Source organism: Amblyraja radiata, chromosome 29 (genome assembly GCF_010909765.2).
Source record: "Amblyraja radiata isolate CabotCenter1 chromosome 29, sAmbRad1.1.pri, whole genome shotgun sequence".
Taxonomy (NCBI): Eukaryota; Metazoa; Chordata; class Chondrichthyes; order Rajiformes; family Rajidae; genus Amblyraja; species Amblyraja radiata.
In genome coordinates, this window is record NC_045984.1 from 21,877,390 (window position 1) to 21,889,531 (window position 12,142).

At 44.3% G+C, this 12,142-nt stretch overlaps 1 protein-coding gene across 6 annotated transcripts in view; it reads left to right on the forward strand.

Moving 5' to 3' along the window:
- Window positions 1-12,142, forward strand: part of nfic (nuclear factor I C) — a 453,772-nt gene that overhangs the window by 342,073 nt on the left and 99,557 nt on the right. For all 6 annotated transcript variants that reach the window (XM_033046834.1, XM_033046836.1, XM_033046830.1 and 3 more), the window contains exons 4-5: window positions 7,605-7,679; window positions 10,273-10,396. In XM_033046834.1, coding sequence (XP_032902725.1) covers window positions 7,605-7,679; window positions 10,273-10,396 — 199 coding nt within the window. The remainder of the gene's footprint in view (window positions 1-7,604; window positions 7,680-10,272; window positions 10,397-12,142) is intronic.

Below are 12,142 nucleotides of genomic sequence, written 5' to 3' on the forward strand. Positions count from 1 at the left end.
AGGTTGCTGTCAGTGAGAGGAAACCAGAACTCCCTGACGAAGCCCATGCATGTAAACTCCACACAAAGAACACCTGAGGTCAGGATCGAACCTGTTATGAGGTAGCAGCTGCACCACTGTGCTGCCCTATGAGGATAAAATGAATGCACACAATCTTTTTTTTTAACTCAAGGTAGAGGCTTCCAAATCTAAAGTGTGTAGGATTATGGTGTGAGATTAAGAGGAACCTCAGAGAAAATATTTTCACTCGGAGGGTAGTACGTATCTGGACTGAGCTGCCAGTGAAAGCTGCAGAAGCAGATACAATTACAACTTTCAAAGGACATTTGCAGGCAATAAAGTCTAGCCCAGAATCCCAACTAAAGCGATAGAATCATACAACACAGAAACAAGGCCCTTCAGCCCGACTTGCCCATGCCGACAACGTTACCCCATCTACACTAGTCCCACCTGCCTTTGTTTTGCTCATATGCGCCTAAACCTTTCCTATCCATTCACCTGTCCAAACGTGTTTTAAGAATAAGGAGAACGGAGACGAGGAAACACATTTTCTCACAGAGAGTGGTGAGTCTGTGGAATTCTCACAGAGAGTGGTGAGTCTGTGGAATTCTCTGCCTCAGAGGGCGGTGGAGGCAGGTTTTCTGGATGCTTTCAAGAGAGAGCTTGATAGGGCTCTCAAAAATAGCAGAGTCAGGGGATATGGGGAGAAGGCAGGAGCGGGGTACTGATTGGGGTTGATCAGCCATGATCACATTGAATGGCGGTGCTGGCTCGAAGGGTCAAATGGCCTACTCCTGCACCTATTGTCTATTGTTTCAAATGGTGTTATAGTACTATAGCACGATGGTCGGCACGGACAGGTTGGGCTGAAGGACCTGTTTCCATGCTATACAGCTCTATGACTCCATAACTCAGCATCTTCACAGCAGTGCCACTGAACCTCAAGGCTCCCATCTCTGGCAAAGAAAGCCTGCACTCTACCAAAGGCCAGTCACCCATCCACACTGCTCGACGCTCCCTTCACCCATCGATACCTCTCACCTCCCCCTGGACTGCACCACTACCTACCACCTGCGCATCTTTCTGCATAATTTCAATTATGCAAGCATTGATGAAAAGGTAAAGGAAGATAATGAAAATGAAAGCCATGTTTTATTGTTATCACCGAATAAATAACACTTGCAGAAATCTGGGTCCAAAGTACCCATAAACAACCCATAGAGCTACTGTACATGATAAAAACACTTAGTCACTGTAAATAAATGGTCCCAGCAATACAACATACAATACAGTGTGTCGTAAAACATGATTTACACTGAATGCAATCACAGGAACACAACTTTTATAACATCAGATTTTATATTTTTTTTAAGCGTGAACTCAGTACTTTTCTCAGGCTAAAGTGAAGGCTTAATTTGGCTTAGTTGGTCCGTAGAAGGGTCTCGACCTGAAACGTCACCCATTCCTTCTCTCCAAAGTTGCTGCCTGTCCCGCTGAGTTACTCCAGCATTTTGTGTCTATCTTCGGTTTAAACCAGCATCTGCAGTTCCTTCCTACACATTTGGTTTAGTTTTAGTTTAGTTTAGGGACACAGCATGGAAACAGGTCCTTCGACCCACCGATTCCGTACAGACCAGCCATCCCCAAACACTAGCACTCTCCTCCACATGCCAGGGACCATTTACCTTTTTTTAATACCAAACCAATTAACCCACAAACCTGTACATCTTTGGAGTGTGGGAGGACCAAAGATGGGCTTGTATTCATTAGAATTCAGAAGGATGAGAGGGATTCTTATAGGAACTTATAAAATTCTTAATGGATTGGACAGGCTAGATGCAGGAAAAATGTTCCTGATGTTGGGGGAGTCCAGAACCAGGCTAACAGTTTAAGAATAAGGCCATTTAGCACTGAGATGAGGAAAAACGTTTTCAGCCAGAAAGTTGTGAATCTGTGGAATTCTCTGCCACAGAAGGCAGTGGAGGCCAATTCACTAGATGTTTTCAAGTGAGAGTTAGATTTAGCTCTTAGGGCTTAAGGAATCAAGGGAAATGGGATAAAAGCAGGAACGGGGTACTTCTTTTGAATGATCAGCCATGATCATATCGAATGGTGGTGCTGGCTCGAAGGGCCGAATGGCCTACTCCTGCACCTATTTTCTATGTTTCTAAGATCTCGGAGAAAACCCACGCAGGTCACGGGAAGAACATAGAAACCCCGTACAGACAAGCACCCGTGGTCAGGATCAAACTCGAGTCTCTGGCACTGTAAGGCAGTAGCTCTACCGCTACTCCACCGTGCCGCCAAGGTTTGCCTGAACTTAGCAGTATTTTGGTTGATTTAATTTTTGGATATAATTCAAATACAATCACACAGCAGATATAGCGTCATGTCATCATAAAGCACAGAAACAGGCCCTTCAGCCCTACTTGCCCATGCTGACCAAGATACCCCATCTACACCAGTCCTACCTGCCTATGTTAGGCCCATATCCCTCTAAACCTTTCCTATCCATGTACCTGATCATGTGTCTTTTAAATGTTGTTATAGTAAATTATATTTTAATGAAACTTTTAGATAAATGTAATTTAATTTAAGGAAGTATGACAAGTTATCATGCCTTTTTCATTTCATTATTGCTTATGTACATAAAGATTCTGGGACATATTGTAGAAGTTCTACATATTGTACCTACCTAGTGGTAGAATCGTACAGCACGGAAACAGGCCCTTCAGCCCAACTCATCCATGTTGAGCAAGATGCCCCACCTGAGCTAGTCCCTAATGCCTGTGTTTGGATCAATATCCCTCTAAATCTTTTCCATCCATATGCAAGTGTCTTTTACATGCTGATATAATACCTGCCTCAATTACCTCCTCTGGCAGCTCGTTCTATATACCCACCATCCTCTGAGCGACCCCTTAGGTTCCTATTAAATAGTTTCCCTCTCATCTGAAACCTACAGTGCATTGAGAAAGTATTCAGACCCCTTCACTTTTTCCACATTTTGTTACATTACAGCCTTATTCTAAAATTGGTTACAGTCATTTTTTTTATCATCAATCTACGCACAATACTTCATAATATAAAAGCGAAAACAGGTGTTTAGTAATTATTGCAAAATAATTAAAAATAAATAACTGAAATATCACATTTACGTAAGTATTCAGACCCTTTGCTGTGACTCTCAAAATTGAGCTTTAGTGCATCATGTTTCCATTGATTATCCTTGAGATGTTTCTACAACTTGATAGGAGTCTACAAGTGGTAAATTAAATTGATTGTACATGATTTGGAAAGGCACACACCTGTTTATATAAGGTCCCACAGTTGACAGTGCATGTCAGAGCAAAAACCAAGCCATGAAGACGAAGGAATTGTCTGTAGACCTCCGAGGCAGGATTGTGTTGAGACACAGATCTGGGGAAGGGTATAAAACATTTTTTGGAGCATTGCAGGTCCCGAAGGGCACAGTGGCCTCCGTCATTCATAAATAGAACTTTGAAACCACCAGGACTCTTCATAGAGCCTGGCCAAACTGAGCAAACGGGGGAGAAGGGCCTTAGGATAGAGACTTACTAACATATTCAGGGAGGTGACCAAGAACCCGATGGTCACTCTGACAGAGCTCCAGAGTTCCTCTGTGGAGATGGGAGAAACTTCCAGAAGGACAACTATATCTGCAGCACTCCACCAATCAGGCCTTTATTGTAGAGTGGCCAGACAGAAGCCACTCCTCAGTTAAAGGCACATGACAGCCCGCTTGGAGTTTGCCAAAAGGCACCTAAACAAGATTCCCTGGCCTGATGAAACCAAGATTGAACTCTTTGGCCTGAATGCCAAGTGTCACGTCTGGAGGAAAACAGGCACCGCTCATCACCTGGCCTATACCATATCTACAGTGAAGCATGGTGGTGGCAGCATCATGCTGTAGGGATGTTTTTCAGCGGTAGGAACTGGGAGACCAGTCAGGATCGAGGTAAAGATGAACGGAGCAAAGTATAGAGAGATCCTTGATGAAAACCTGCTCCAGAGCGTTCAGGACCTTCAGACTGGGGCAGACTGTTACCTTCCAACAGGACAACGACCTAAAGCTCACGTCCAAGACAATGCAGGAGTGGCTTTGTGACAAGTCTGTGAATGTCCGTAAGTGGCCCGGCCAGAGCCCGGACTTGAACCCGATCGAACATCTCTGGAGGGACCTGAAAATAGCTGTGCATCAACACTCCCCATCCAACCTGAGAGAGCTTGAGAGGATCTGCAGAGAAGAATGGGATAAATTACCCAAATACAGGTGTGCCAAGCTCGTAGCGTGATACCCAAGAAGACTTGAGGTTGTAATCACTGCCAAAGGTGCCTCAATAAAGTACTGAGTAAAGGGTCTGAATACTTATGTAAATGTGATATTTCAGTTATTTATTTTTAATTATTTTGCAAATATTTCTAAACACCTGTTTTCACTTTTTTATTCTGGGCTATTGTGTGTAGATTGCTGATAAAAAAAAAGAATGTAATCCATTTTAGAATAAGGCTGTAACATAACAAAATGTGGAAAAAGTGAAGGGGTCTGAATACTTTCTGAATGCACTGTATGTCCTCTAGCTTTTGATTCCCCAACCCTGGGTAAAAGACTCTATGCATTTACCCATTCTAGTCCCCTCATGATTTTATACACCTCTATAGATCGTCCCTCAGCATCACGAGTAGAATCCTAGCCTGCCCGATCTCTCCCTATAGCTCAGGCCCTCAAGTCCTGGCAACATCCTCGTAAATCTTCTCTGCTTCCCTGTTTTTATAGCTGAAATATTTACATTAATATTCATTGGTTGTTGACTAGAAATGCAAAATGTAGTACGTTGTATATTAACTTGATGGTGTTATCCACGTCTTTCTTGCTGAGTTCTTGATTAAAGGTAATTCTTTTGAACTGTAATGTCAGGAGAATATTGTGGTAGAATGATCAACTCTCTGGGAGCAAATCTTGTGCTGTTTTTTAACCAGCTGTGTTCAAACTATTCAATTATCATCACACAAACATTTAATTGAACTGAAAAGCGAATCCCAACAAAAGTTGTGTTTCTTCCCGCTCGGTCAGAAATTTAAGTTGAATTATTTTGAGCTCAGTTACTGATCTAGTGAAGAACAAATATAGACATCTAATGTGGCAAAACATCCCGAGATGGTTCAGCAAAACACAAAGTGCTGGAAGAATTCACCGGGTGAGGCAGCATCTTCTGACTGATCCATCTCCTCCACGGATGCTGCCTGACTCATGGAGTTCCTCCAGCACTCTGAGTCATGATTCCAGCATCCGCAGTTCCTGAAGAAACTGCACCAACATGAAACATCGCCTATCCACGTTTTCCAGAGCTGCTGGCTGACCCGCTGAGTTACTCCGGCACTTTGTGTCTTTTTAGTGTAAACCAGCATCTGCAGTTCCTTGCGTCTCCTGACTATTCAAGGAGATGCAACTGGAGGTGACTCTCTAGATACTCCAGTGTTTGGCAGCTGTTGCACATAAAATTCCCCAGAAAAGAGAACTTTGATGTGGTTAACTAATAGAGGAAAGTTCAGTGAGTAGGATTACATTAACTTTCAACTGTGACACAAAGATAGAATTATTGTGCTGGGGGCAGAGGAATGGCAGGAGGCACTGCCAACAGAAATCTGTGGGATGGGAAGGCTCAGAGAGGAGAGGATTTACCCGTTTAAGCACCGACTGCCCACATGTCTGTCAGATGACGGGAAGACGGAGCTCAGGAAGTAGCTATTGCTGTGTTGTGGGCAGAGTGTTACTGTGAAACCTGGTGTGGGTGGTGCTGTGTGTTATCTGCCGTAACCCATGTCCCATCTCGATGCCAAAAACGCTACCACAAACCAGATTTGCATTAGCGTTGACATGATAACGTATTTCTTCTGGTGCTTACGTAATTTAAGGCTGACCTTGTTTCAACTTTGTGCTGAATTGCAATGGAGTGTTTCTTGTACGCCGACCCAGGAGGTGACAGTTACTTAGTTGCTGTAACCACAACTTTGTGTGTCATTCATGTAAGCCCTTCCCAGACAGAACTTACGGTAAGACAGTTATTTTAGAACCACATATTTTAGAACCACTAGATGCACAGAGTCTCTTGCCCAGAGTAGAGGAATCGAAGACCAGAGGACATAGGTTCAAGGTGAAGGGGAAAAGATTTAGTGTGAATCCGAAGAGTAACTTTTTCACACAAAGGGTGGTTGGTGTATGGAACAAGCTGCCAGAGGAGGTCGTTGAGGCTGGGGCTATCCCATCTTTTAAGAAACAGACAGGTGCATGGATAGAACAGGTTTGGAGGGGTATGGACCAAGTCCAGGCAGGTGGGACTAGTGTAGCTGGGACAACCGGCGTACAAGAAACACTCTATTGTAATTTGTGGGGAAGTTTGGCCGAAGGGCCTGTATCCACACTGCATCACTCTATGACTCTATGACACATGCATGCGCAGTAGTTTCGTTTAGTTTGGTTCACTGTCACGTGTACAGAGGTACAGTGAAAAGCTGTTTTGTTGCATGCTATCAGCAGTCAGCAGAAAGACTGTACATGAATACAATCAAGCCGTCCACAGTGTACAGATACACGATAAAGGGAATAATGTTTAGTGCAAGATAAAGTCCAGTAATGATTGGAGGTAGACACAAAATGCTGGAGTAACTCAGTGGGACAGGCAGCATCTCTGGAGGGAAGGAATGGCTGACGTTTCGGGTCCTTCTCTCCAGAGATGTTGCCTGTCACGCTGAGTTACTCCAGCATTTTGTGTCTATCTTTGGTGTAAACTAGCATCTGCAGTTCCTTCCTAAAGATTAAAGAGAGTCCGAGGGTCTCCAATGAGGTAGATGATGGGACAGGACCATTCTCTAGTCATTGCCGTCATTGCTGTTCCCACCATTTGGTCTTGTGCTTTATGGTTTAGGTCGAGATTTATTATTGTCATGTGTACCGAGGTAGAACGAAAAGCTTTATTTTAACATGCTCTCCAATCAGATCAGATATACAGCGCATGAATATCAAGTCAAACTCAATTACAATAGGTAGAGCAAAGGGGAAGATCCAGGGTGCAGAATATAGTTCTTAGCATTGTAGCGCACCAGTTCCAGAGACAAAGTCCAATGTCCGCAATGGGGTAGGGGACAAAACCGGACAGTGCCCTAGCTTATGGAAGCCTGATAATGGAGGGGAAGAGGCTGTTCCTGAGTCTGGTGGTGCGTGCTTTCAAGCTTTTGTACCTTCTGCTGGACGGGAACAGGGGGAGGAAGGAATGACAAGGGCGGGGCAAGTATTTGATTAAGTTGGCTGATTTTCTAAGGCAGCATGAAGTGTTGATGAAGTCAACAGAAGGGAGCCAGGTCTGTGCGATGGACTGGGCGACATCTACAAGTCCATGCAATTTCGTGCAGTCTTGGGCAGGGCTGTTCTTAAACCAAGCTGTGATTCAACTCGGCAGTATGCTTTCTATGGTACATCTATAGCATGATACGTACGGTACCCCTGGAAATGTACACATCTTCACCCCCTGTACATTTTGTAGGGCCAGGCAAGCAGAAACAGTTCATTGTCTTGTCTTTTGCAGAACATACCGAGTTTCAAGAAAGTTTTGTGACTTCAGGTGTCTTCAATGTAACGGAGCTGGTGCAAGTATCGAGAAGTAAGTGTCTTTTTTTATTTGTACTAACTCTGCAGCTGGGATAGTCATTTCTAACATAGCTCTTTAAAAAAATTGATTAGATTTGTTATAAGAGATCATAGCCATTTGTGGCTTAGGATTGGTGCTTTATTAATTATTTATATGGGTATAATGAATAGGAAAGGTTTGGAGGGAGAATGTAGAAAAAAGGAACTGCCGATGCTGGTTTACCGAGGAAAGACACAAAATGCTGGAGTAAGTCAGGGGCAGCATCCCTGGAGAACATGGATAGGTGAAGTTCTGGGTTAGGATCCTTCTTCTGACGGGCCTTGACCAGAAACGTCACCTATCCACGTTCTCCAGGGATGCTGCTTAACCCGCTGAGCAAATCCAGCATTTTCTGTCAATCCTATGTTTTTAGAGGGGATTTGGCCAAACAGGGGCAGGTGGACCAGAGCAGATGGGGCATCCTGGTCAGCATGGGTTAGATGGGCCAAAGGGCCTGTTTTCATGCTGTATGACTATATGACTGTCTAATAATGACTATAGTCATTGATGTTTAAATTAGCAACGATAGAGATCAGGGAAAAGTTGAATTCAACTTGTAGCCTTGGATTTGGTGATGATTGCAGAAGCATTTTTCACCAAAAATTCTTCACAACTCCCCATTGGTGTGAAATGTTGTGCGGCCACGAGAGGTTCCGAAAATTGATTCTGACTCTGAGTGAACCGAGCCGTTGCAAACCATTGCACGGTCGAGCACAGCAGGTCAGACGTAGAGGGGAGAATGGGGGGGGTGGGGGGGAGAAAGCAATGACTTTGCTTCATTCAGTTCGAAGTTTTAACGAGGCCTTCAATAAACACCACTCTCTCAGCAGGTCTGCTGTAGAACCATAAATATTTTTACAAATTTCTGTCAATATTTTGTAAGAAATGTGAACATTTGGATTCGAATCACTCGACCCGTGTACTTTGTGGTTCGAGATACTCAGTGTAGGGTTGGATGTACATAAAGGGCACGCTCAGTTCAGAACTGAACTGTGAACAGTTCAACACCCAAGTTTGTTTAGTCAGAGAGTCACACGGTGCAGAAACAGACCAGTCAGCCCAACCCACCCATGCCGTCCGAGATGCCCCATCGAAGTTAGTCCTGTTTGCTTGTACTTGGCCGATATCCCTTTTAGTTTAGTTTAGAGATACAGCGTGGAAACAGGCCCTTCAGCCCACTGAGTCCGCGTCGACTGGCAATCCCCGCACATGAACACTATCCTGCACACAATAGGGACAATTTACACATACGCCAAGCCAATTAACCTACAAACCTCCACGTCTTTGGAGTGTGGGGGGAAACCGAAGATCTCAGAGAAAACCCACGCTGTCACAGGGAGAACGTGCAAACTCCGTACAGACAGCACCCGTAGCTGGAATGGAACCCGGGTCACCGGTGCTGTAAGCGCTATAAGACAGCAACTCTACTGTTGCGCCACCATGCCACACTTTGAACCTTTCCTTGATCCATCTAACTATGGGTTTAGTACCTGCAATCATCTACCTCCTTCTGAGTGAAAAAGTTGTCCCTCAATTTCTCATTTGGGGCAGCACAGTGGCGCAGCGGTGGAGTTGTTGCCTTACACGCCATATCCTGACTACGGATGCTGTCTGTATGGAGTTTGTACGTTCTCCCTGTGACCAAATGGGTTTTATCCGGGTGTTCTGATTTCCTCCCACATTCTAAGCACATGCAGGTTTGTAGGTTAATTAGCTTCTATATATTGTCCCTGGTGTGTAGAATAGAACTAGTGTATGGGTGATCACTGGTTGGCGTGGACTCAGTATGCTGAAGGGCCTGTTTCCACGCTGTATCTTTAAATTCTAAATCTTTCCCCTCTCACCTGTCCTCCAGCTCTTGACTCCTCACCTCTGGGTACAAGAATGCATTCACCCTATTTATTCCTCTCATGATTTTATACACCTCTATAAGATCACCCCTTAGCCTCCTGTGCTCCATGGAATAGAGTCCCAACCTGCCCAACCTCTCCCTATAGCTCAGGTCCGCGAATCCTGTAAACATCCTCGTAAATCTTCCCTGCATTGTTTCCAGCTGAACAACATCCTTCCTACAGCAGCGCTGTATCTCTAAACTAAATTAAAAGGGATATCGACCAAGTACAAGCAAATGGGACTAACTTCGATGGGCCATCTCGGACGGCATGGGTGGGTTGGGCTGACTGGTCTGTTTCTGCACCGTGTGACTCTCTGACTAATCAAACTTGGGTTTTGAACTGTTCCTACAAAACTAAACGCAGTCGAGATTAGATAAATTTGATTGTGTCGGAAGGAACTGCAGATGCTGGTATACACTGAAGATAGGCACAAAGTGCTGGAGTAACTCAGCATGCGAAGCAGCATCTCTGGAGAAAAAGGATGGGTGACGTTTCCGGGTTTGGGACCCTTCTCCAGACCCAAGTCTGAAGAAGGATCCTGACTCAAAACATAACCCATCCTTTTTCTGCAGAGATGCTGCCTCACATGCTGAGCCACTCCGCACTGTGTGTCCATGTTAAGGGAATTCTGATGGGTGGTTTTAACATGTTTTGATTCTTTCATTTTTTAGCCCCCATTGTGACGGGGACAGGGCCGAATTTCTCTCTTGGAGAGTTACAAGGGCACTTGGCCTACGATCTGAATCCACCAAGTGCAGGCATGAGGAGAACTCTGCCAAGCAGCTCTTCGAGCGGGTACGTGTCTGAAACTCTCTGGCTCAGCAGGGCTGATTAACAGAACACACTGTCGGACTGTTCTTGTAACTGCAGCCATGATTTCCTTGGCAAAGTCAGTCAGGTGCAAACTTCCATTTTGCTTTCTTTTTGACAAGCTGTTTTTTTTTCTGGAGCATTTGATGGAAAGGTAAGTGCCAAATGATTCCAGTAAGTTGGTAAGTATAGATTGCAGAGAGCAGCGATTGAGGTTGAAACAGGGTTTCGCTGTAAAGAATCATAGCACCTCTCATATCTCTTAAGCTGCCTGGATGGTTTGCTGGGTGCGCATGTCACATTGTCACCCATTTCTCACTTGATAGAAACTAGAACATTGAGCATAGAACAGGACAAAAGGCCATTTGGCCCCAATTATCAATGATGAACATGATGCCAAGTTAAACTAATCACTGCCTGGACACGATCCATATCTCTCCATTCACCACACATCCATGTACCCATCTAATAGGTTCTGAAACACCAATATTGTACCTGCATCCATCACCACCACCACCACCACCACCCCTGGCAGTGCATTCCAGTCATTCATCACCCCGTGTAAAAAAAATTGCCCCGCACATCTCCTTTAAAATTCGCCCCTCTCACCTTAAAGCTCTGCCCTCAAGTCTTTGACATTTTGATTCTTGGGCTAAAGGAATTCCAGCGTCAGCAATATGTTGCTTCGGTCCAAAGACTGTCTTGAACTCTTTGTGTTGATGCTGTGCAAGGTATCCCATGATGATGTTGGCCTCGGGATATAATTAAATGTTGTTTTACAACATTGTGAGTTAATGGATTGTTCTGCTCAGTAACTGCAGATTGTTTAAGCCCTTAAAGGAAGTAAAATGTATCCATTCATGAATACATGTATATTTAATTTTAAACATAGGCACAAAATTCTGGAGTAACTCACAGAAGGGTCCCGTCCCGAAATGTCACTTGTCCATTTTCTCTTGAGATGTTCCCTGGCCGCTAAGTTACTCCAGATTTTTGTGTCATTCTTTGGTATAAAACTGTATCTGCAGGTCTTTTTTTAAATCATATATTATTATTATTATTATTATTATTATTATTATTATTATTATTATTATTATTATTATTATTATTATTATATTTAATTTTAAATCCCCTTCTCATTTTGACCTTTCTGTCCTGAGCTTTCTCCATTCCCCCAATGAGGTCACACACACAAATTGGAGGATCTGAACCTCATATCCCACTTGGGTAGCTAACAGTCCCACAGTATGAACATTGAATTCTCCAAAACATCCCTCCTCCCTTCCTGCCCCACCTTCCCTGTGCTCCCTCACCCACCCCAGTACGCATCTAATTCTCCCATTATCCTACCCATCTCCCCACCATCCCTGTCCCCATCCCCATTACACTCCTCTCCTGATCTTACCCCTTTTTGTCTCCTTTATCTCCAGCCTTTGTCTACTTATCTGCCAATCAACTCCCCCCCCCCCTCCCCACCCCACCTCTCCTCGCCTGTATCCACCTATCATTTGCCAGCTTTATCCCGCTTTCACCTCTCATTTTCTCCCCCTTATTACAATCAGTCTGATGAACGGTCCCGACCCGAAACATTGCCTATCCATTCCCTCCACGGATGCTGCCTGACCCACTGAGTTCTCCAGTATTTTACACCAGAATCGAGATCTGTAATTCCTTGTGTCTCTATATTTTATTTTACCCAGGCTTTTCCTGAGGTGATACGTTGAGGTTTCA